Genomic DNA, 24,405 nt, shown 5'->3' with positions numbered 1-24,405 from the left:
AAACTAGCATCACAGAACCTGTGTTTTTTTCCTTTTAAAACAAAGAAAGTATTCGTTGTGCCTCCTGTACACACTCTCAGTTTGAGCCTGTGTTCTCAGGTCACCAAAGACAAACTGAAGCATGCGAGCGGGGCAGGAGAGCGAGCAGCACCTGCATGAATGAAAAAAAAATGAACTTCTGAGGATGGCGCCCACACACACTTCTCTTTGCATAGGAACAAGCACACTAGCGCGTTGAGATTCATCTGTGAGGGCCAAGTTATTGAGGGCACGAGTTCAAAACAGCTGCAGCTGCACAATATGATCAGGTTCAGAGAAAATGTGTGCGTACTGCCATATCATAAATCAGAAGGCTTGTGGAGGGAGGGAGAAAAAAAAAAAAGAACAGATAGAGTGGTTCCTGTGCTGGAGGACGACTGGAGTTTTACCTTTCAGTAAAAGGGGAGCATTTTTGGCTGCTTTTCAAAATAAAGTATTCTTTTTCTGCCATTTCATCTGTTGCTTCAGGCCAAGCAATTTCTCCATCTGTCTACTCATCTCCTCTGTTTTGTCATAGCTGTAAAACTATCCATTCAAACTGCTTACTCATTATATTGGCGACACATGGTCCTCCAGAGAATTATTACTTTAAGTGACCCTGCTGACCTTTCCTCTAACGCCACACTCAGGTCAACATTTGAGATAGTGTGAACTTTTATTAAAACATTAAAGAAATAGTGAAATAAAAATTGTTTTATTGTTGTTATTAAACTATTGTTATATGTTTACTTTGTGTGTCCCCAAAAAAGTATTTATATAATCAAATTCATATTTTTTTTTTATCTTCCTGTGAATGTAAATATGTTTTAAATGATTCATCATTCAACGAAATTGGATTTGGGTAAACCGTTACCCCTACCAATCAAATTAAAGCACACAATAGCTCATGGATGGTGGTAGCTAGCAGAGCTTCCATGAGTCTGAGGTGTGTGTCTGGATATCTGTTGGGAAAAAAAATGTCTTACTCCAAAGAGTGTGGTTGAAGTCGCACTTTGCTGTGAGACGTATAGTACGAAGAGTGACAAAGTGTTTTTGGGGTTAACAAGTCACAGTTATGAAGTGACCTGCATGCGCAAAAGACAATGTTGATGTCGCACTGAAGTAAACGTGGAGGCCACTGAAGTCCACCTTTACGGTTTCATTTAAAAGTTAATGTGCAGTGGAAGCCAGCAAATCTGTGAGCAGATGATGAGGAGGAGGAGAACAAGCAGAAAGAAAAGCTTTTTATGCAGCAGGGGCTGCTATTTCTGTACAGAGGTGTGCATGGATGCAGAGTCGGAGCCAGCAGTGATGGGATCATAATGTGAATGGCTTCACAGCAGTACTGTGACGAATGTCGAGCTAGAGTGATGTAAAAGTGGCATGACTTCCGATATGACTGTTCAGAGTGAAGTCACATACCTGTGCATGAAAGTGAACTAAATCAGAATTGAACAGATCAGATTCCGTGGGAATTGTGATGTTCACAATGCTATAAAAAATACAGATCTGAGTCATGTGCAAAAGAAAAACAGATTAGGGCCACTTTAGACATATACGCAGCTGATAGCCAGGGAGTGGAAGAGAGACCGAAGTGAGAGGGGAAAATATTAACGGGGGGTTAATGGTCCAAGTAAGAGCCCACTTAGGTAATCGATGGTCTCAAATTAACTTTTTATTCCTGCCAATTGAGAGTGTTAAAGCTGACAATGATCCTAGTCCCCCACAGCTCCACTAAACAGGCCTGAGATCACTTCTGGTGGCAGTAGAGTCTGATCTTGATCTACAGGTTTTACAGCCCATAATCACACGCCACGACAACACTCCCACACTCATCATCGGGGGTTTAGCTTCCGGAAAAAAAGCACAGCTAAAAGCAAACGAGACATACAATTCACCCTTTTGAGGATATACAGGCACACACACACTGACCTCTGACCTAATCATCCTCCCCCACACTAAACTAATCTTAATGCTAATTTTGACTAGCATATCTTTAGTTATCCATCCAAAATTAGTATTTCAAGTTTGATTTAGAATCCATAGGCTCATATTTACATAAATAAATAAATATGACCAACAGATGTTCTTGTACTCCATTGGTTTGAATTTATGTAAATAAAATAAATTGGGAAAATTGACATAATAATACTAACAACAACAAAAACAACAACAATGATACTGCTAATAATAATAATAATAATAATAAGTAGTGAGTACTCTCTATTGATTCTGTTAATATAATTTAACTAGGTTAAACTGTAACTTAAATTATAAGAATTGTTTAATTTGAGCAACTTACCTTAGGGTATTTCTTAACGATGCCGAGTAAATTCTGTTTAATAGTGTCCCTCAGCCGTATGGTTTAATTATTTTTGATCAGTGTATTTCTGCTCAGTCAAACCCAGAGAACGTTTGAACCAATCGCAATTTAAAATCTTAACAACAGCTCATTATTAATGAAGAATATGTCATTGCATCTTCCCACATTGTCAGCTGAGCTGCCGCAGGCTTTACACAGTGAGCTCAAGTCCATCTGATAAGACTTCAGCTAAATGAGGTTTTCACAAAAGAACATCAAAATACTAAACCCTACAGCTGCACTGTGAGTCCACATGGCTTACATAGATTGTTCCATGTAAGATAACGAGACAGAACTGTTTTGTTTAGTTGTCACAGACAACAAATAAACCAGCTCAATGATGAACAAATAATGACAAAAATTTAGTTTACTTCTTGGACCCTAGCCTTATTTTTAGGCCCTCAGCTCGAAAATAGCATACCCATACGATAATGAGTGTAGCCTTGCAACTGCAAGGGCTATTTTAATACTTTTGGTATTAAAATAACCCTAACACTTGTGAGATGTGTTGATATGTGTATATATCAGTATATATGTTACTGGTTAAGAGTAAATTAAAATGGCACACAGCACAAATTGAAAATTCTAATTTTCGACTGAAAGAAAGAAGCAATTTCAGGATATTTCTTTTTAGAAATCATGAAGATACGAGCTTTCAAGCTGTCCCAGATCATAGAACTATATTTTGAGGGTCTCTAAACTAATTTTTACTATAATAAAGTGAAGCTTTATCTAGTAAATCTTGATCTAGTACGGAGAGGTCAGACGAGGTCAACCAAAATGTAATTTTGTTCCAGCTGTTCCATTGTAATTTTATATACTATATAATTATATATTTCACTTCTTTTATCACTGATAGTGTTCAATCTATCCAAATGCAGCAGTTTGGCATCATTTTGAGAGCCTGGATCCTCTCTGAGACTGTTAATGTTTGTCATCCATGGGATTTTCTCGTCTGAATTCCAGTTTTTTTCTCTTCCAGAGCCTTACAGCCTGTGTGAAGGGCCGATTTGACCCAATGAACCTTCCATAGACAGCCTGCTCTGTTGAGACAACTCAACGTGACTTTGATTGACAGAATCCGTTAGCCAATCAGAATAAAAAAACTACCCGAGTGTCAAATTTCTCAAATCTGATTTGCTGAGACGTATAACCCTCCCCCGTCAGCTAGCAGGCACACAAGGCACACGAGGCACATGAGCTCAGCGCCAGCTTTGAATTCACACAGAGCGGCGTCCGATGAGCAGATAGACAGTAAACATGAACGGATTAATATTTCTTTTTGCTGCAGAACATCTCAAAGTAAGGAGCTGGTTTATGATGTGATTGATAATACGGATTATGATGATGGCTTTGTTTTGTAAGTAACACTGCAATGCTGTGTCGTAGCGGAATGTGAAAAACATTCCTGTGACTGTCTGGTTGCCAGCGATCTCCTGAGTTAACGGGTGTTAGCATTGAATGAATTTTTCAAAACGTTATTGGCATAAATGTGGCAAGTGGGTCTACCTAGGGGGCGCTATATGGATTGTGATACTTGGTATTATATGTAGCTTTGTCTGAGTTGTGTTTGGAGTTGCTGAAATGACTTTGTAGAGCAGGAGCTGCAGGTATGCGACATCATTATATTCGTTACTGATGAGTGCACATTATGAGTGGGTGATTTTTTGGATGAATGCGTTGCCCCCGCCGGTGGGGGCGCTCGGGCCCAAGAGGTTTAAGGGCGATCCTTCAAACGTGCCTGTTCCTTATCTTTTAATAAGAGTTCTGTACACATGCTCGAGCATAAACAGTATAGGAAAAATAGGGTCCTACCTGAAAAAACACGGCCATGGCTGCGATGATCCTCTTCTGCCTCAGAGCTGCACTGAGGCTGTCAAAGTCATCTGAATTGTACATGTAGATCTGCATCTGTGACAGACAGAAACACACAGGTTAGGTTGGGGGACACACATTAAATCAAATCGTACCATTCCTTTCCACCGAACCACTAAACTCTATAAAGACACTACAACAAATTGTTCTGACTATTTATATCTCCCTCACAATTAACAACTGCTGATATCACCATCTCTCTTGGAATTTGTATAAGTAGCCAAAATGAGTGCATGTGTAAGAAGAAAATAACTGAATAGTAAATGGACTGTGCTTGGGTAGGTGCCACCTGCCCATCAGGACTAACTAACATTCATACTACATTCACATAACACGGGAACAGCCTGCAGGAGCTTGTGGTTAAGTGTCTTACCCCAGGACACATCGACATGGACAAGCAGAGCCGGGGATTGAGCCGCTGATTCTCTGATTGAAGGACGACTCTGCTCTCCCACTGAGCCACAGTCACCCCTGATTGTATCATGTATCAATACATGCTTTACTCTAAACAGAATACTATTGCATGTATAACAACCAAAGATTACGTTCTTTTACAATGAAACAATTACGTTTCGAGGGAAATGTATTTTCTCTCAGATTACAATTGTTTTTGACGTATCACAAATACATTCCTAAATTTAGTCCACAGAAGGTCCATTTAGAGAGAATTTCCTCATTAAAGGTCCGGAACATCACAATAATATCTAACTTGTGCTGTGATTTAGTATATATATTGAAGTAGCCAATAGTTGTATTAACGTCAAATGAAATAAAGAATTCAATTGAATAATATCTGAACAATATTTATTGTCAGATTTCAAATTGAACTGGATGAATTATAAATAATACATTATCTAATAAAAACAAATGTTCTTCTCTTCCAAGTGAGATAAGGGCTGGATTAAAGAATACATTACAAAGAGATTTTTCTCAAAATAAAGTACAACATTTTAGAAAAATGAATTGCCCTGCAGCTTTATATTCAGTTCATTCAGGGTGAAGTGATGTCAACCAAAAAAACACATTCTATTTTTCTCATCTTCTAAAAAGAGAAATGTGTGTATAAAGACTTTATGGTTATTAAATCACTTTTAATTTTCAGCTCTATTCCTCTCTGTTAACATCATTGTTGGACAGTGAATTCATGAGTTAGGATTCTGATCATATTGGGCTCTTAGATCATTTATTTTTTGTGACTTCATTTTGGATGTGAGATGGTATTTTTGCTCAAAAGATTTATGCTTTATCTGGTTGTGGCGCTTCACATTGCTGCTTTTAATAATCGTCATGGTCTCTGAACATATGAGACATGCTGGTTTTAAACTGCCCGTGGGATGAATGAACCGATAACAGTCTGTCCATTCTTGGTTAAAGAATCTGGTCTCTCTGGTCTCTCTGACTACTTTTCTCTTTATGGAGAACGTCATGTGAAATAACTTCTGACTCATGTACTATTCTCCAACTACTCGGCCTGTCGCCCGTCTCCCCCGTGTGTGTAATTCTCACTAGAGTTGAGAAGTTTATCAGAATACACATATTTGATTGGATGAGCAGGATCACATGATGTGGTTTACAATGTATGGTAACAACTGGTCGTTGTGTCTCCTGGACCGCTGAACAAGTGCCGTAAAGGATAGAAAAGCTGCGCCGGTTAAAGTAGAAGCTCTCTGTCAAATTTACTAATTCTCAATCTTATCTATCGGTTTTAGGGGTCGTCTGGGTCCGGATCCGGACCACGGATGTGACCCCTGCCCTAGAGGGAAGGCAGAAACAGGAGAACCAGAACCAGGACTGAGCGGAGCAGACTGTCAGACACTTTTGTCCACAGGGACCACCAAAATTAACACAAAAATGTATGTACTTATTGTAACTTTACGAAATGACAATATGGAAAAAATATAATTTGTAGTACAATGTCAATTGGACTTCAGCCTTTTGACTTGAATTCCTTGATATCCTGTTCAGGTCTAGGCTGATATTAAACCTATTTCCCTATTTCCATGAACTGGACAAACTAATTATTATTATCAAATGTATTGAGATTACATAAACACAGCCGTATATAGTCAAAGTGATAAATAGAGAGTAAATTGTCATTCTATTGTTTGTGTTGAACAGATAACCAGGTTGCAGCCTGAAGTCAATAATACTGGGAAATGGACTTGGGTGATGTGTTATTGCTCAGTGAAAAACAATGAGAACAACTCTCAGAAAACTGGTCAAACAGTCAGGCACCACTCGTTGTCATGGTGATATGGAGGCATGACGCATTTAGGCACATAGCAAATGTTGAAATGAAAACACATGATGTGTGTCTGCATGTTTATTGAAACTGTGTTCATATGCACATGTGTTTACATAATTTGCAGTGTCTAGAAACACTGCCTCCCTGCATGCCAAGAGCAATTCTGTGCTCTTTTTCCTTGCGAAGATCAACACTGCCAATATCACTTGTCTAGCTTTTTCTCCAGTTTACTAATCCTCACATAAAGAGCCCTGTGCACATCGCTTTTTCATCTACTTGCGGACTGAACAGTTGTCAAGAAGCCTGCTATAGAGTTTGTTTGGTGAATTTATTGCAGAGACAGCTCAACTGGAACAACACATTCTCCCAAACGTGGAGAATTAATTAAAGTCAACATAGGCGATCTGCGCTTGTGAATGTTGCAGTGAGAGCAATTAGAATCAGTTCAAACACTGCAGTGTTTGCGCTCATGATGGCTGCGTGAAATGGGGCAGTGAAGACATACAGTGCACAAAAGACTGCATTTTACTCGTGTGTACTATGCCACTAAGGGCCCAGGACTACAGGTTTTTATTTCAGTGTCATATTAGAAATGATCTGCCAAACACTGGCTGATTAGAAATTAATTAGTTTTGATGTCATTCCATCAAAATACCTCATCCCATGTAGATAACACTACAACAACTACAGCCTTAAAGATATGAACAGATTATTCAAAACATTTTTTTGTTTGTTTTCTTTCTCAAGTACCCATTTACTGTTGGTCAGCTCCTGAATGAGGCACCTATCATTTCAAGAGCCACCCCAATGGTTTATTATAGCACTTCAAGAAAGTTGGGGGAATCACAAGAAACACACCTCTAGTATCTATAATGGGTCCAGCTCCAAAAATGCTGAATACTACATTTCCCATTATACAACTAGATAGTATCTTCTGTAATCGCCCTTTTGCCTTGTAAATGCCCAAGTCATTCAAACTCTACACCCACAAGTTCTACTGTGGGATGAACTGTGTCAATAGACTGAGCAGTAATACCAAGGAAGGGTAAACAAACTTTTATATGCAAAATCCTTTTAGCATTTCTCTTTGGCTTACATATGACCCTGTTTGAGCATTAATGTATTGTTATTGAAACAGTTTTTTCCAAACCCTCTACCAAACAGTGCATCAGTAGAAGTGAATTATTGAGAATGTTACTGCTTGAGGAAAAAAATCTGTATTTCAAGAGTAAAGTTAACAGTTTTCTTATTCATCATCTGAGTTTGAGGTTGAGGAATGTGAAGAATTTAAAGTTAAAAAGCAATGTTAATGTGTTTAATAATCACTCCTAGTGGTGGATATAATGTTATAACATGTTTGTTTGGAAAAGTGTTAAATCATAAAAGTATAATCATTCTATGTATCAAACTATAAAATACAGTTACTGAATGTTTTGAGGGAAAGAGAGAGACCTTTGAGACAGGCTTTTCAGATCCGAAAACAACTGTATGATAATGTTATGAGTTTGGTGAGCTGACTTCAGGAATGTGGGGTGTTAACAGTGGGGGAAGGAGACGTATTGATCAAACAGAGATGTAGATGAAGACAGCCCTAAGAAAACATGGGGGTCGGGTAAACGCAGTTTTATGAGGAGGAGGACAGGTCGGACCAGAGGACACTATTCAGACATTATGCGGATCACTTAGACCAATGGAGAGCATTGTCCGAGGACAGGAGGAGACAATCAGATTCCAGCCAATCACAAAGCTGATAATGGACTTTTGAAAGTAAACTACTGACTTTTGGGTATAAAAACATTGTTCGGAGAGATGTTGTTCAGTTCTTGGCGATCCTCTTTACTGTAAACTGGCGTTTGTAGGCCGGTAGGGGGGGAGAGTCTTTGAACTCGGTTTCGCGATTCCTTACTGTCGACAGTGTAATTCAGTTTGTAATTGTCTTTTAGCATTTGTGAATTATAAATACTTTTTCATTGTAAGCCGGATCCAGCTGATTTTTCTTAGCGTGACTTCGTTGCTCAAACAACAACGAAAGAGCGAGAGGTCCGCGGCCTCCTGCGAGCAGAGGTCTCACTCCATTACAATTTGGCGTCCCTGTTTGGGCATCTCTCAGTGGACCTCAGAACACGGACTGGACGAGGCGTTGACCGGCGATACCTTCAGGGCCCAATGGACAAAGAGGAAGGCAGAATTTTTTAATGAATTTGTTAAGTTAGATAGAGAGACTTAGCGAAGGTATCGGGGGTCAGCGCTTCTGACGGCCGGATAAGAGGAGAAGCTGCAGGAGGCCGGTGAAGTATAATAACTTGAAATCTAAAGTGATGAGACTGTATTGAGTGCGGAAACACACTTACAAACTGATTACAAATTTGAGTGTGATGCATGTTTGTAAATACCGTCCAGACACCAAGCTGGACGAGACAAAATATACCGGGACGTCCGTCAAGAGAACGGAGCGATCGCCGAGTAAAAAGCCTGGGGCTTAAAAGCACCGATTGATTAAACGATTAACAGTGAATTGCGGATAGATTACGCTCAACAGGTGACGATCTCTGAGTAGTCCTATACTGGTGTTCTGTGTTTAACAATGCGGGGGCTTATGTACTGGGTGGGAACGAATTAGTAACAGACGAAATATTGGCTGAGACTAGCGAAGCTAAGCCAACGAGGATTCGCCGTAACTCTGCCCGCAAGGGGGGGGGTGATTCTCGGGTGGTAGTTCGCTGGTTTTGACTTGGGTCTAAGGAGACTGAATTCCGGGGTGGAACAGGGGAAAGTACATTGGGGATTTGTAGTTTAGTATCGTGTTTTCTTTTCAGAGCGAAGTCACGCTAACGAGTCAGGCTATTCTCCACCCGTGATGGGAGAGAATACTGATTGCTGAAGTGTGGTTTGCTGGTGTTGTATTCTCTGAGAGTGTCGCTGTGTTGTTTACATCACGTGGTAAGAGAGAGTATAGTATTATAAATAAGGCTACTGAGTAGCTTAGATAATATAGAGTAGAATACATGGTGATTGAGTAAGGCGTGGATGAATTGGTTGTACTGGAGGCTGCAGGCTCTGGTGTCTAACCTTATATATTCAGATAAAAGAGGAGATTATGAGAAATAACCGGTACGTTGGTGAAAAGCCAAGTCCCGGTCTAGTGAAATAAAGAGTGTGTGTGGAGTACTGAGAAAAAGGTGGCTGAGCCCTTTGTTCTGTGAGTGGGCTTCAGGCACATGTTTGTGGCCGGTAAGGTCTTTGTGTTAGCATCAAGATAGCTTACAGCACATGTTCCCGGCTAGTTAGGCTTTAGCTGTGTGTTAACTACTGGCTCAGGCTAGTAATTAGCTTAGCCTTTTGTTGTAGCCACAAGACACGTGCTGTGAGCACAGGGTCTTTGAAAAAAAAAAAAACTACAAAAATACAGGTAGAACTACAAAAGTTTGCCCCCTGCTGTCCCGGAAGCAGAATTGAAATAAAACTACTAAATAGAATATAGAACTACAAAAGTTTGCCCCCTATAGTCCCGGAATAGTAATTGCATTTAAGTTGCAAAATAGTTAGAAGGAAGTACGTCATCCAGTAAATTACAATAGAGTGATTCTAGAGTGATTTCTTATTTTTGAATTTCAATTATCTTGCAACTTTATTATTTTAATCCTATAAACTTAAATTTGACACTTTGGCTTAGTTGCTAAAATTAGTTCTGATTTGACATCTTAACTACCATTGATACATTTAATTGTAATTCAATTTTAATTCAGCAGGTGTTAAGTTTAATTGTAATTCCATATTTAACTTCCATTGATAGTTTTGATTTAGCAATTCAATTGTTACATTAAAATGAATCCAGCATTTTAATTTAGATTTTGATTGACATAGATTATTGTGATTTGATTCAGTGTTTGAAATTTTTGGATTTTAATCTTGGATTTAGTTTTGATTTTAATTTAGATTTTTGGTTTTACATTTGGATTTCGATTTCGTTTGGTTTTGATTTTTGATTAAAAAGAAAAAAGAGGGGAATTTTAGTTACAGAATTGTTAATATTCACTATAGATTGATTTTCATTAGACATTTCGAAATTTCCATTGTTTTATAAATTTTCATTATTTAGATTTTTTATACAGTCAGAGCAAAAAGTACAGAGAAGTAGAAAGCTAAAGAGAAAGAATAGACATGGAACAGTCCATGTTGGAAGGAATGGAAAAGAATGAAGAAAGATTTGAAGAGAAGGGAAAGAGACAAGTTGGTAGATGGGAAGAGGTATGTTGACGATTACAAGAGGTGAGATAGAGAGGACAAGCATGTAAGGGAGAAGGACAAGGAAAGAGAGAGAGAGAAGGAGAAACGAGGAAAGTGGAAAGTGGAGAACGAGATCGGATGGAAAAGCATGTAGAGAGAGAGAGAGACGTAGGTAGAGAGAGAGAGAGAGGGGGACACAAAGATGAGTATGAGGACAAGAGGAACGACAAAGAAAGACGAGAGAGACACGGAGACAGAAAGCATTCGGAAGTGAAGGATGAGAGAAGACATAAAGAGGATGCCAGAAAGGGGGGGTATGGAAGACCCAGAGGTGAAGATGACTGCTACAATTGCAGGCAGAGAGGACATTGGGCAAGAAACTGCCCACGTAGCAGCGAAGGAATGCAGTCCAGTGCGCCATTGTGTCGGGCTCCATTCCCACCACAACACCAACAATATGCAAGACCAGGTCCATCAGGACCATCTGCATCTCCCCTCAAAATCAATAGATGCTCATTCTGTCACTAGGACTATGGGACGATGCTGGCCAACAAAGTCAGTACTGAAGAGATTCAGAAGAATTTCAATTAGGAAAATTAGAATAATTTAGAACTATAGTTATACTGTTTAGATTTTTGGCTGAAAACGGAAATAAAACTATCCGTCCAAATTGTAAGGTGCTCTCGATAAAGTTTCACATCTGGGACATGTGATCACAGCAGAGGGTAAAACCCTCCCTCCCAAAATAATATAGACATTTAAAATGTGCCTAAACCACAATTAGGAAACAATTTATGAGCTCTATAGCAATGACGTCACATCATAGACAATGGATCCAAATTACTCAGAAAGAGAGGTATTCCTCTCTTCCATGATCATGGTAAATATCTTTATGCTCAGGACAATCTGACCCGGACTGACTGGAACTGACTACTCTACTGTCGACTTTGACACTTTGATTACCTGAACTTGACACACCGTCCACAACACCATGACCTAAGAGACGGTTGAATGACATTAGCTATGACTCAGAAACATGGGGGAAACAGAGACCTGTTTCCTCTACTATATGTACTAACATTACTAATGAAACAATGTATCACTATAACCCTAACATTCTCTTTTTCCATCTCCTGCAGATGAAGCTGCGTAATGTGTCGTTTCTTTTGAACAGGTCACACTGAGATCGGACCTCACAGACACTCCTATTGAATGCTGATTTTCGACTGTTTGTGGAGAGGTGGGCATCCAGCTCGCCAGACATGAGAGAAAGGTTGGTTGGGTTTTGGGCAGCGATAAGTAGCCATTCACATTTTCTGCTCAAAACTGCAGAATTTGTGGCTCTTACCTAAGTTTGTAAGCTCGCTGCCAATAAAACAGTTAACATGTACACAGTTTCTTGCTATACTTAGACGTATAGCACGACTTTGATGCCCTGTGAAAACACAGAGCCTTTCTGACATCATCCGACAAACCCATTTCTCACCACCGTCTCGTGGCTGACTTGCTGGAAGCCAGACTCCTCCCTGAAACTGTATGTGATATGGTATGAAATGTGATACTCATACTGACGCTTTTGATCCCGTTTCTATAGGAAACGCTGCAGCTGAGGCGGCAACTAAGCAGGCGATTTTTAGATTACTCTTTTCAGCTCAATAAAATTATTAGGTGTGCCTACAGAAACATTCCTCACATAAAGTGTTTGATTATTGCAGACAGTGACTATCCCTGCAGAGAGAAAGTGTTGTACCACATCTGGTACGGTTTAAAGAAATTAAGTATGAATGAACTTAGATAATTGCCATATGATCTTTTCCATAGTTATGTTAACTTAGCTCACAGAGGAGAGAGTGTGATAAAGGGGGGATAGGTAATGTGTAATTTGGTTGTAGAGATAGATCCACTTTTAGTATATATGTTATCCACATTATGTATTAGTATTTAGGAACGTCATAAAAGACCACAACAGTTTTCAAAATCCTAGTCCTATAACTTTTAAGATTAAATCTCATACTTTCACTTTGGTAACTGTACCATTCAGGTTATAATTAATTTTTTCAACAGGTTAATAAAATATTGATGTATCACCAAATAGAAGAACAGAATTCAAATACTATTAGTATAGTATACATGTTTTAGAACATTTTACCTTTTATGCTAGATCAGAATCTCATTTCTCCATGCATACAGCTCAATAAAAGATACAAGAGGATGTCCAGACTAGAGGATCATTGGACGACCATGTTTACATAGATGCCATAGAGGTACCAAGGGGGGTGCCTAATGAGTTTAAATCCAGAAACTAAATATCAGCAGGTTTTGAATCTGCTTTCTTCTGATGGGTGTCAATTAATAAAGATGTCAATTGGATCAATTACATATAGTATAACCAGCAGCGTTTTGTAAACTTCATTTGTGATGTCATAGCAGGACTCCATGAACAGTTAGATAATACTAGATTAATAACCTGGCAAAATAGAATGACATTAGATGTGATTTACCAGAAATAGACCTGCCTGTAGTACTTTCATTCTAAACAACACAGCCTCTGATGGATCGGTGACCAAAGCTCTGGCTGGATTGACAGCACTCAGCCAAGAGCTAGCAGAGAACTCAGTCCTGATCCTCTGTGGATGCTGTTGCATCCCTTGCATCCGTGGACTCCTACAGAGGTTAAGTGGTATTACGCTTAGTGAGACAAACATACAGGGCAAGCTGTTACGTGTAGATGATGAGGATGGACTTGAAATATTGTTGGATATGACTGTTTAGTTAGGGAAAAGTACCCTCGGACTATTAAGTGAAATAAAGGCTTTGGCGGTTGAGATACCCATGCAAGCTTTTTACGAAGAGGGATTGCTTTTCCAGGGATTTGGTAAACTCACTGTAAACAGTGAGTTAGGGGGGAATTGTGAAGAATTTAAAGTTAAAAAGCAATGTTAATGTGTTTAATAATCACTCCTAGTGGTGGATATAATGTTATAACATGTTTGTTTGGAAAAGTGTTAAATCATAAAAGTATAATTATTCTATGTATCAAACTATAAAATACAGTTACTGAATGTTTTGAGGGAAAGAGAGAGACCTTTGAGACAGGCTTTTCAGATCCGAAAAAAACTGCATGATAATGTGATGAGTTTGGTGAGCTGACTTCAGGAATGTGGGGTGTTAACAGTGGGGGAAGGAGACGTATTGATCAAACAGAGATGTAGATGAAGACAGCCCTAAGAAAACATGGGGGTCGGGTAAACGCAGTTTTATGAGGAGGAGGACAGGTCGGACCAGAGGACACTATTCAGACATTATGCGGATCACTTAGACCAATGGAGAGCATTGTCCGAGGACAGGAGGAGACAATCAGATTCCAGCCAATCACAAAGCTGATAATGGACTTTTGAAAGTAAACTACTGACTTTTGGGTATAAAAACATTGTTCGGAGAGATGTTGTTCAGTTCTTGGCGATCCTCTTTACTGTAAACTGGCGTTTGTAGGCCGGTAGGGGGGGAGAGTCTTTGAACTCGGTTTCGCGATTCCTTACTGTCGACAGTGTAATTAGGGCCCGAGCACCGACGTAGTCGGAGCGGAGGACCTATTGTTATTCTAATGTTTTTTATTATTATTATTATTATTATTATTATTAGGGCCCGAGCACCGACGTAGTCGGAGCGGAGGACCTATTGTTATTCTAATGTTTTTTATTATTATTATTATTATTATTATTATTATTATTATTATTATTATCGTACCAGTTTCATCGCAAAAAGGAGGTGCTTGGGATACTGGGAATCTTTTGAAATTTGGCACAAAATTCAATCGTGCTGAACATTCCAGTATTATTGGGGTGTCCAATATGTGTATGACATTTTGGCTCGATAGCGCCCCCTACAGAGTAGCCCCAACTTTGGGTTTCACCTAGCTGTATGAAATTTGGTAGGTATGTGGAACGTGATGGGACGTACAAAAAAGTCAAAAGGAGGTATATCCTAAACCAAACAGGAAGTCGGCCATTTAGAATTTTATGACGTTTTTGGACCGTTTCAAGGCGCCGTACTTTAACGAACTCCTCCTAGAGATTAAACCCGATTGCCTTCAGATTTGGTCAGTATGCTCTTGAGACCTTGGCAGTGAAACGATACTCAAAGATCAAAAAGTTATCGAACTATGTGTCCGTGGCGTGGCGGCAAAAAAACACCATTCGCCATGAAACAGGAAGTTGTTGTAACTCGGCTGTACATTGCCTAATCTGCTCCAAATTTCTCAGATGTCATAACATCCTGACCCTGAACACATGTATATGACAATTTAGAATCATAGTAATAGCGCCACCTAGTGGCAACAGGAAGTCATAGGTTGTGTACTTTGACACCCTACTGCTCACAGATTAATCGGATCCCTCTCAAATTTTGTCACAAAAGCCTTAAGACCTTGATAATGCTTCACTGTGAAAATTGTAGGAAGTTGTCGAAGCGTGGCGACGTGGCGGCTCTGCGAATTTCGATCCTTCGCCATGAACGAATAAACTGATGTAACTCGACTCCGCATCATCAGATCTTTACCAGATTTCACATGTTTGATTAAACTCCAGGCCTGAAGACATCTGCAAGCCAATTTTGAATCATAGTTATAGCGCCACCTACTGGCAACAGTAAGTTAAAGTCTTTATACTTTGGCTTGTTTCTCTTAGTTGGAAAATCAGATCAACATCAAATTTGTTCCACACAAATGTAAGAAGTTCATAATGCCAGTTCTCTAAGCTTTTGATGTTTCGTCGAACGCCGTTGCCGTGGTAACGCAGTCTTCGCCGTGAAAAACGATGGTCATTTGGAGAGGTTAAAAAAGCTCGAAACACAAGCAAACTTGACACACAGATCACAAGGCCAAAATGTAGTTCTATAATATGATTTTATTCAATCAGAGTGTTAAATCGGCTCAATAGCGCCCCCTACAAAATTTCGACGAAGCAGCCCTCGCAGTACATTTCACATAGATTAACAAAATTTGGTAGGCACATGTATCACATGTGGACTTAAATAAAAGTCTCTTGGGGCCATGCCCTAAACCCAACCGGAAGTCAGCCATTTTGAATTTAGTCTGAATTTCTAGTGTCGTTTTTTCAATTTCCAGGCGCTCTACTTTAACGAACTCCTCCCAGGGAACTAATCAGATCAACTTAGAATTTGGTCAGAACAATCTAAAGACCTTTGTGATTAAAAGTTACTCAAAGCTTGTTGTTTCGTGAAATGCCGTTGCCGTGGCGATGCATTCCTCGCCATGAAAAACAAAGGTGTTTTTGAGGGGCTAAAAATACTCAAAACAAAATCAAACTTGTCACACACATTTAAAATCCTGAATGTAGTTATCTGATGTGATTTTAATGCTTCAGAGTGGCAACTCGGCTCGATAGCGCCCCCTACAATATTTCGACGATGCAGCCCTCACAGTACGTTTCACCTAGATGTATGAAATTAAGTAAGCAGGTGTATCACATGTAGACTTAAAAAAAAGTCTTAGGGGTCCATGCTCTAAACCCAACCGGAAGTCAGCCAATTTGAATTTTGTATGAATTTCTTGTGGTTTTATTTCCTTTTCCAGGTGCTGCACTACGAACTCCTCCTAGGGAAATAATCCGATCAGCTTAGAATTTGGTCAGAACAACCTAAAGACCTTAACGATTAAAAGTTACTAAAAGCTAGATGTTTCATCGGATAACATGGACTTGGTGTCGCGGCAATTTTACATGATTCGCCATCATCCATCAAGCTTTTGTAACTCAACCTTACTTTGTCTAAACTGCCCCAAACTTGACATGCTTGATTGCTGTTGTGATTTTAGGTCTTCTGCATGCCAATATTAACTCATAGTCATAGCGCCACCTACTGGCAACCACGGACGTAAACAGAATTCTATAATAACAGCGGCCCAAACAGGGTTTGTGGGCACACCATGAGAAAAAGACTTCTCTGATCTAAATATGTGCAAACTAAGATGCTTGGAGAACAAAAGTTAATCAACAGTGTTTTTCAAACCATGTCAGTGGGCATTAGTATAAATGATCTGTCTAGAGCTTCTACATGAGAATCAGGTTAAATGTTACAATGAATGCTTCACACTACAATCTAAAGTTACACAAGAGCTTAAAATGAAAACAGTGTCAAATTAAAGTGTTCAAGTAAAAACAAATGACACTGCTGTTCTGTTAACTTTCATGTAAGTCCAAATACAATCAGTAGGACACTGCAGGGAGTTGAACTCCATCCCAGTAACCTGACAGTCTGTTATGTTACAAATACTGAAGCACATTCACACGTTCATTTTCTTAATGATCTTAACAGGCTTACATTTATGATTGTATCGGAGGTACACTCAAAACATTTGAGGCTTAAGACCTGGCAACATGGTCTTGCTATGCTGCTGGTCGACGCAGGAAATATCATCTAACTTGTGCATGCAGTGTATGATGGTCACAGAAATGCATTGCCGCATCAACCAGAGTCCTGCCAGTACCCTCGACGTGTGTGACGTTGCGAGGGCCCGATCAATGCTGCTTGCAGCTTTAATTATTATTAGGGCCCGAGCACCGACGTAGTCGGAGCGGAGGACCTATTGCTATTCTAATGTTTTTTATTATTATTATTATTATTATTATTATTATTATTATTATTATTAGGGCCCGAGCACCGACGTAGTCGGAGCGGAGGACCTATTGTTATTCTAATGTTTTTTATTATTATTATTATTATTATTATTATTATTATTATTAGGGCCCGAGCACCGACGTAGTCGGAGCGGAGGACCTATTGTTATTCTAATGTTTTTTATTATTATTATTATTATTATTATCGTACCAGTTTCATCGCAAAAAGGAGGTGCTTGGGATACTGGGAATCTTTTGAAATTTGGCACAAAATTCAATCGTGGTGAAAATTCCAGTATTATTGGGGTGTCCAGCTGCGGCATGACATTTTGGCTCGATAGCGCCCCCTACAGAGTAACCCCAACTTTGGGTTTCACCTAGCTGTATGAAATTTGGTAGGTATGTGGAACGTGATGGGACGTACAAAAAAGTCAAAAGGAGGTATATCCTAAACCAAACAGGAAGTCGGCCATTTAGAATTTTATGACGTTTTTGGACCGTTTCAAGGCGCCGTACTTTAACGAACTCCTCCTAGAGATTAAACCCGATTGCCTTCAGATTTGGTCAGTATGCTCTTGAGACCTTGGCAGTGAAATGATACTCAAAGATCAAAAAGTTATCGAACTATGTGTCCGTGGCGTGGCGGCAAAAAAACACCATTCGCCATGAAACAGGAAGTTGTTGTAACTCGGCTGTACATTGCCTAATCTGCTCCAAATTTCTCATATGTCATAACATCCTGACCCTGAACACATGTATATGACAATTTTGAATCATAGTAATAGCGCCACCTAGTGGCAACAGGAAGTCATAGGTTGTGTACTTTGACACCCTACTGCTCACAGATTAATCGGATCCCTCTCAAATTTTGTCACAAAAGCCTTAAGACCTTGATAATGCTTCATTGTGAAAATTGTAGGAAGTTGTCGAAGCGTGGCGACGTGGCGGCTCTGCGAATTTCGATCCTTCGCCATGAACGAATAAACTGATGTAACTCGACTCCGCATCATCAGATCTTTACCAGATTTCACATGTTTGATTAAACTCCAGGCCTGAAGACATCTGCAAGCCAATTTTGAATCATAGTCATAGCGCCACCTACTGGCAACAGTAAGTTAAAGTCTTTATACTTTGACTTGTTTCTCTTAGTTGGAAAATCAGATCAACATCAAATTTGTTCCACACAAATGTAAGAAGTTCATAATGCCAGTTCTCTAAGCTTTTGATGTTTCGTCGAACGCCATTGCCGTGGTAACGCAGTCTTCGCCGTGAAAAACGATGGTCATTTGGAGAGGTTAAAAAAGCTCGAAACACAAGCAAACTTGACACACAGATCACAAGGCCAAAATGTAGTTCTATAATATGATTTTATTCTATCAGAGTGTTAAATCGGCTCAATAGCGCACCCTACAAAATTTCGACGAAGCAGCCCTCGCAGTACGTTTCACATAGATTAACAAAATTTGGTAGGCACATGTATCACATGTGGACTTAAATAAAAGTCTCTTGGGGCCATGCCCTAAACCCAACCGGAAGTCAGCCATTTTGAATTTAGTCTGAATTTCTAGTGTCGTTTTTTCAATTTCCAGGTGCTCTACTTTAACGAACTCCTCCCACGGAACTAATCAGATCAACTTAGAATTTGGTCAGAACAATCTAAAGACCTTTGTGATTAAAAGTTACTCAAAGCTTGTTGTTTCGTGAAATGCCGTTGCCGTGGCGATGTATTCTTCGCCATGAAAAACAAAGGTGTTTTTGAGGGGCTAAACATACTCAAAACAAAATCAAACTTGTCACACACATTTAAAATCCTGAATGTAGTTATCTGATGTAATTTTAATGCTTCAGAGTGGCAACTCGGCTCGATAGCGCCCCCTACAATATTTTGACGATGCAGCCCTCGCAGTACGTTTCACCTAGATGTATGAAATTAAGTAAGCAGGTGTATCACATGTAGACTTAAAAAAAAGTCTTCGGGGTCCATGCTCTAAACCCAACCGGAAGTCAGCCAATTTGAATTTTGTATGAATTTCTTGTGGTTTTATTTCCTTTTCCAGGTGCTGCACTACGAACTCCTCCTAGGGAAATAATCCGATCAGCTTAGAATTTGGTCAGAACAACCTAAAGACCTTAACGATTAAAAGTTACTAAAAGCTTGATGTTTAATCGGATAACATGGACTTGGTGTCGCGGCAATTTTACATGATTCGCCATCATCCATCAAGCTTTTGTAACTCAACCTTACTTTGTCAAAACTGCCCCAAACTTGACATGCTTGATTGCTGTCATGATTTTAGGACATCTGCATGCCAATATTAACTCATAGTCATAGCGCCACCTACTGGCAACCACGGACGTAAACAGAATTCTATCATAACAGCGGCCCAAACAGGGTTTGTGGGCACACCATGAGAAAAAGACTTCTCTGATCTAAATATGTGCAAACTAAGATGCTTGGAGAACAAAAGTTAATCAACAGTGTTTTTCAAACCATGTCAGTGGGCATTAGTATAAATGATCTGTCCAGAGCTTCTACATGAGAATCAGGTTAAATGTTACAATGAATGCTTCACACTACAATCTAAAGTTACAGAAGAGCTTAAAATGAAAACAGTGTCAAATTAAAGTGTTCAAGTAAAAACAAATGACACTGCTGTTCTGTTAACTTTCATGTAAGTCCAAATACAATCAGTAGGACACTGCAGGGAGTTGAACTCCATCCCAGTAACCTGACAGTCTGTTATGTTACAAATACTGAAGCACATTCACACGTTCATTTTCTTAATGATCTTAACAGGCTGACATTTATGATTGTATCGGAGGTACACTCAAAACATTTGAGGCTTAAGACCTGGCAACATGGTCTTGCTATGCTGCTGGTCGACGCAGGAAATATCATCTAACTTGTGCATGCAGTGTATGATGGTCACAGAAATGCATTGCCGCATCAACCAGAGTCCTGCCAGTACCCTCGACGTGTGTGACGTTGCGAGGGCCCGATCAATGCTGCTTGCAGCTTTAATTCAGTTTGTAATTGTCTTTTAGCATTTGTGAATTATAAATACTTTTTCATTGTGAGCCGGATCCAGCTGATTTTTCTTAGCGTGACTTCGTTGCTCAAACAACAACGAAAGAGCGAGAGGTCCGCGGCCTCCTGCGAGCAGAGGTCTCACTCCATTACAGGAACTGCATCTTAAGACCCGTCTATACAGGCTAAAAGCCTCAGACACAAGGACTCTTTTGCGACAAGTTAGATTAATTTTACAATTGAATCTCTACGTCTCCCTGGCGCTTCACACATGCTCATTTCCTGATCCACACTCCATTCCATTTGGTAGCGTTAATGCACCATAATGTTGCTTGTGGTTGTTTCCTTTTTCAACAAAATGAAACCATTAAGGGGAAATCAAGACTACAAGCCATTCAGAACGTCAAGCAATCTAAGAGAAACTGTTGATCCATGTTGGTTGCAAAAAGACACAAGCACCATCAATAGGTGTACATAAAACTGAGACATAATTTCCTTATTCGCTCACTTATTGGTTTCCTTTCCAAATCAAAGTTTAACCCTGGGTGGGTTAGACATATTACTTGTGAAGCAGTCATCACGTTGGGTCCTGCCCTGAGCTTTCACCCTGCCAACACAAACCTATTGTGTATGTGTCACTGCTCATTTAGCATTTGGCCCACTGCACCACTTTCTCCATATTTATAAGAGAGGGAGGCATCCAGCATGCAAACACAACTACAGGAGCACCTGCCAAGACTTGAGGACAGACAGTGCAGGCAGAGGATTCAGACTGCCAGTAACAACATCATCGCACTGCTGTCGATTGGTCAATAGCTGCTTGACGGTGGCTAGCTGTGGTACCAACTGTGCACAGATGGGACACATCACAGCTGCTACAGGGTGTCTGCAGATGGCTAGTTAAATTAGTACATTATGAGGCTTATTTAAACCAAATATAAATAAATAAATGTCGAAGTTTTGAAAAAAATCACCATAAAAATGGGGCCTTTATGGAAGTAATAATTTGCTGAGAGACAATTTCATTTTAATAGTTTGGACCCTTCAGTTCAAATAAAGTAAAATCGAATTGCAACAACATACAAAGGGCCCTGTTCTGCCCTTTACTTGGACTGCACAAAGCCAGCTCCATCAAGAAACCTTTTCAGTGGGGAAGAACTCGGCGAGCCTTTGGGTTGAAAGGCTCTTTGGGAAAGCAAGCCAGACCTTATCACCCAAAAAGAGTGTTGGACCTCACTAATACTCTTGTGGGAACTCTTCTGAATGGGAAACAATCCCTGCAGCCAATATCCCAATCTGAAAGCCTGAAACCAGCAGAGTGTAGGCCGTTATATCAGCAGATTAATGACCACAACAGGTTTATGTGGCATACAAAGATGAAGACGGGCCCATATATGTCTGCTCGATAAAGTTGTTGTGTTTTACATCTGGGGTACTGGTATAAAAAACATACATACTTGAAATAAGATGGTGACTTAGCACTGAAACCTAATGAACCGGATTATGAAATAATTCTCAGTCATGGCACACAATTTTATTTTCCCTTTGATGTGATGTTCAAGGTCCTGGGTAGCATCATTAAACAACAACTGGCCCAAACTGAAAAGGACTGACTCCCACTCGGTCAAATTAGCGATTAGGCCCAAATGATAATTACAATAACAATCATAATTTGTGATAATGTGTGTAGCTGAGAGCAAAGCATACCAGATTTGGGAGACTGCTGGGCCAAGACACATGGCTACCTGGGTTGTTACATGGAAAGATTACATGATAAATAAGAAATAGTTTGTGTTTTTGTAGCATATTCCACAACCAGCACTTCTTTACCTGGTGCACATTTCGCACCAAGTCTGTCTTACATCTGTGACCCTTCGCTATGTCCCACCCCCTGCTGCTTCTCTGTCAAGCTGTCAGAGTGACCACGGAGCCCACATGGACACAAACTGTACTCTATGAAGAAATATTATTTAACTTTTGAAAAACTCCAAAAGGGATTTCAGAAAAAAGCAGACAGTATGTGTTTGCGATATATCCAGAATGTCAAACTGGTTCAGCAGTGAAAACAACAAATAAAGACAGAAACTAAAGCTACAGATCACAGTGTAAAAGTGAACCACCACATCACCTGGAGATCCAGACAGAAGACAATGACACGAAGTAACAGCAGTGTTCCTGTAAAACTGAGTAGGTATTTATTCAATCATTAAAAAGCTAAAGCAGCATGTGTATACATTCATGGTAAATGGTGAATGCTGCTACTTGTATAGTGCTTTTCTAGTTTTCCGTCATCTCAAAGCGCTTTAACACTATATGTAATCATTCACACCCATTCATACTAATGGCAAGGGCCACCATGCAAGGTGCCACCTGCCCATGAAGACTATCTAAGAGTACATCCACACTACTCCGTTTTTGTTTGGAAACGCATATGTTTTGCTACGTTTACACTGAGCGTCCACACTACGCCGGCGTTTCCGAGCACCATAAACGGAGGAGTTTAGAAATGATCCCGAAGCCGAATAACTTTGAAAACTCCGGGTAGTGTATTCGTGTGGACGGACGGAAACGCATAAGTTTGGAAACGATGACGTAGACACCCGCGATCGACTACCAGGTTAATTTAACGCGGACAACTGATTACAGGCATTGCTGACCTTGTTGTCTTTACTAGCAGCTGTTGTCCATTTAAAGTCTGCATGTCTGCGGAGGAAACAGCTGTTATTGTAGCGATCAGTGAGCGGCGTGAGAGAGAGAGAGATCAGTGAGCGGAGAGAGGGAGAGAGAGACCCGCAGCGCTGTAACTAACATTAAGTCTGAAAAATAAAACCTATACAACTTTCCACGAACTGTATCTGTTTGAGTTTATAGAGGAAGATTTGAGAGAAGATCTTAAGTATCAAACACTTACTTACGATCATTAAAGACTACTTTATTACTCTGGTTACTTAGTTACAAAATACGACAATCTACTTCCTGTTTACATCGGCACATGCCCAGTGTACGTGAAGAGTCACGTGATATTCGTTTCCAGGCGTGTGGTGTGGACGGAGATCATTTCGGAAACGATGGCTGAAACGCTGTGTGGACGGAGATCGTTTTTGTTTGAAAACTCCGTTTCCAAACAAAAACGGAGTAGTATGGATGTAGCCTAACATTCATACACGTACACATACACGTACTGGGTTAAGTGTCTTGTCTAAGGACACATTGGACGAGACACTTGGAGTTGAACAGCTGGTCCTCTGGTGTGGTCAGAACAACCTGGAGCTGAACAAGCTCAAAACTGTGGAGATGACAGTGGACTTCAGGAGGAGCCCCCCAACACTCCAGAGTCAGGAAACGGGCAGGAAAGATCACTGCAGACCTTTCACACTCTGGACACAACCAGTTCCAACTCCTCCCCTCTGGTAGGCGCTACAGAGCACTGTACGCCAAAACCACCAGAAACAGGAACAGCTTCTTTCCACTGGCCGTCACTCTGATGAACAATTAATCAGTCAAACTGCACTATTACCTCCATTTGCACTATTACCTCCATTCCCATGTCATTGTTGTTGTTCTTTATGTTCACATTCTTTTGTATTTATATTGTACATAGTAGTTAAATGTGTATGCTTACCTCTGCTCTACTTTGTTGTCCTTGTTTTGTATTTTTCTTGTTTTTTTTTGTATATTCTGTGTATGTACGTTAAGAGCAAGGTAAAAAAGGAGAAAAGTAAAATTCCATGTATGCGTACGCCCTTCTATCAAGGCCCATTTTGTAAAGTTCTTACAAATGCAACATGACTAAAAAGATGACAGTATCAAAGCACTAAAAGCGATCAATTTTTTGTTGAAACAACTTCATAAGTCAGCTTTGTTCGATGTTGAGCACACACAGAGTCACAGCATGAGTTGAAGAGGAAGGAAGGAGTTGTTTCATAAGTTGTTCTGGATAAATGTGTAATCAAAACTTGAACAGTCTTAATCCCTATGCTGTGTTGCTCATTAATCCAGCCACAGGCAGACATAT

General features: G+C 39.9%; 1 protein-coding gene across 2 annotated transcripts in view; it reads right to left on the bottom strand.

The window, feature by feature from the left end:
• LOC137874016 (receptor-type tyrosine-protein phosphatase gamma-like) overlaps positions 1–24,405 on the bottom strand; it is a 598,619-nt gene that overhangs the window by 170,015 nt on the left and 404,199 nt on the right. For both annotated transcript variants that reach the window (XM_068712605.1, XM_068712604.1), the window contains exon 5: positions 4,196–4,291. In XM_068712605.1, coding sequence (XP_068568706.1) covers positions 4,196–4,291 — 96 coding nt within the window. The remainder of the gene's footprint in view (positions 1–4,195; positions 4,292–24,405) is intronic.

This window comes from Cebidichthys violaceus, unplaced genomic scaffold, assembly GCF_023349555.1.
Source record: "Cebidichthys violaceus isolate CVI_PGR_0920_01 unplaced genomic scaffold, fCebVio1.0.p SCAF_17, whole genome shotgun sequence".
Taxonomy (NCBI): Eukaryota; Metazoa; Chordata; class Actinopteri; order Perciformes; family Stichaeidae; genus Cebidichthys; species Cebidichthys violaceus.
Note: the sequence above shows the minus strand (reverse complement) of the source record. Positions and strands in the feature narration are given on the sequence as shown.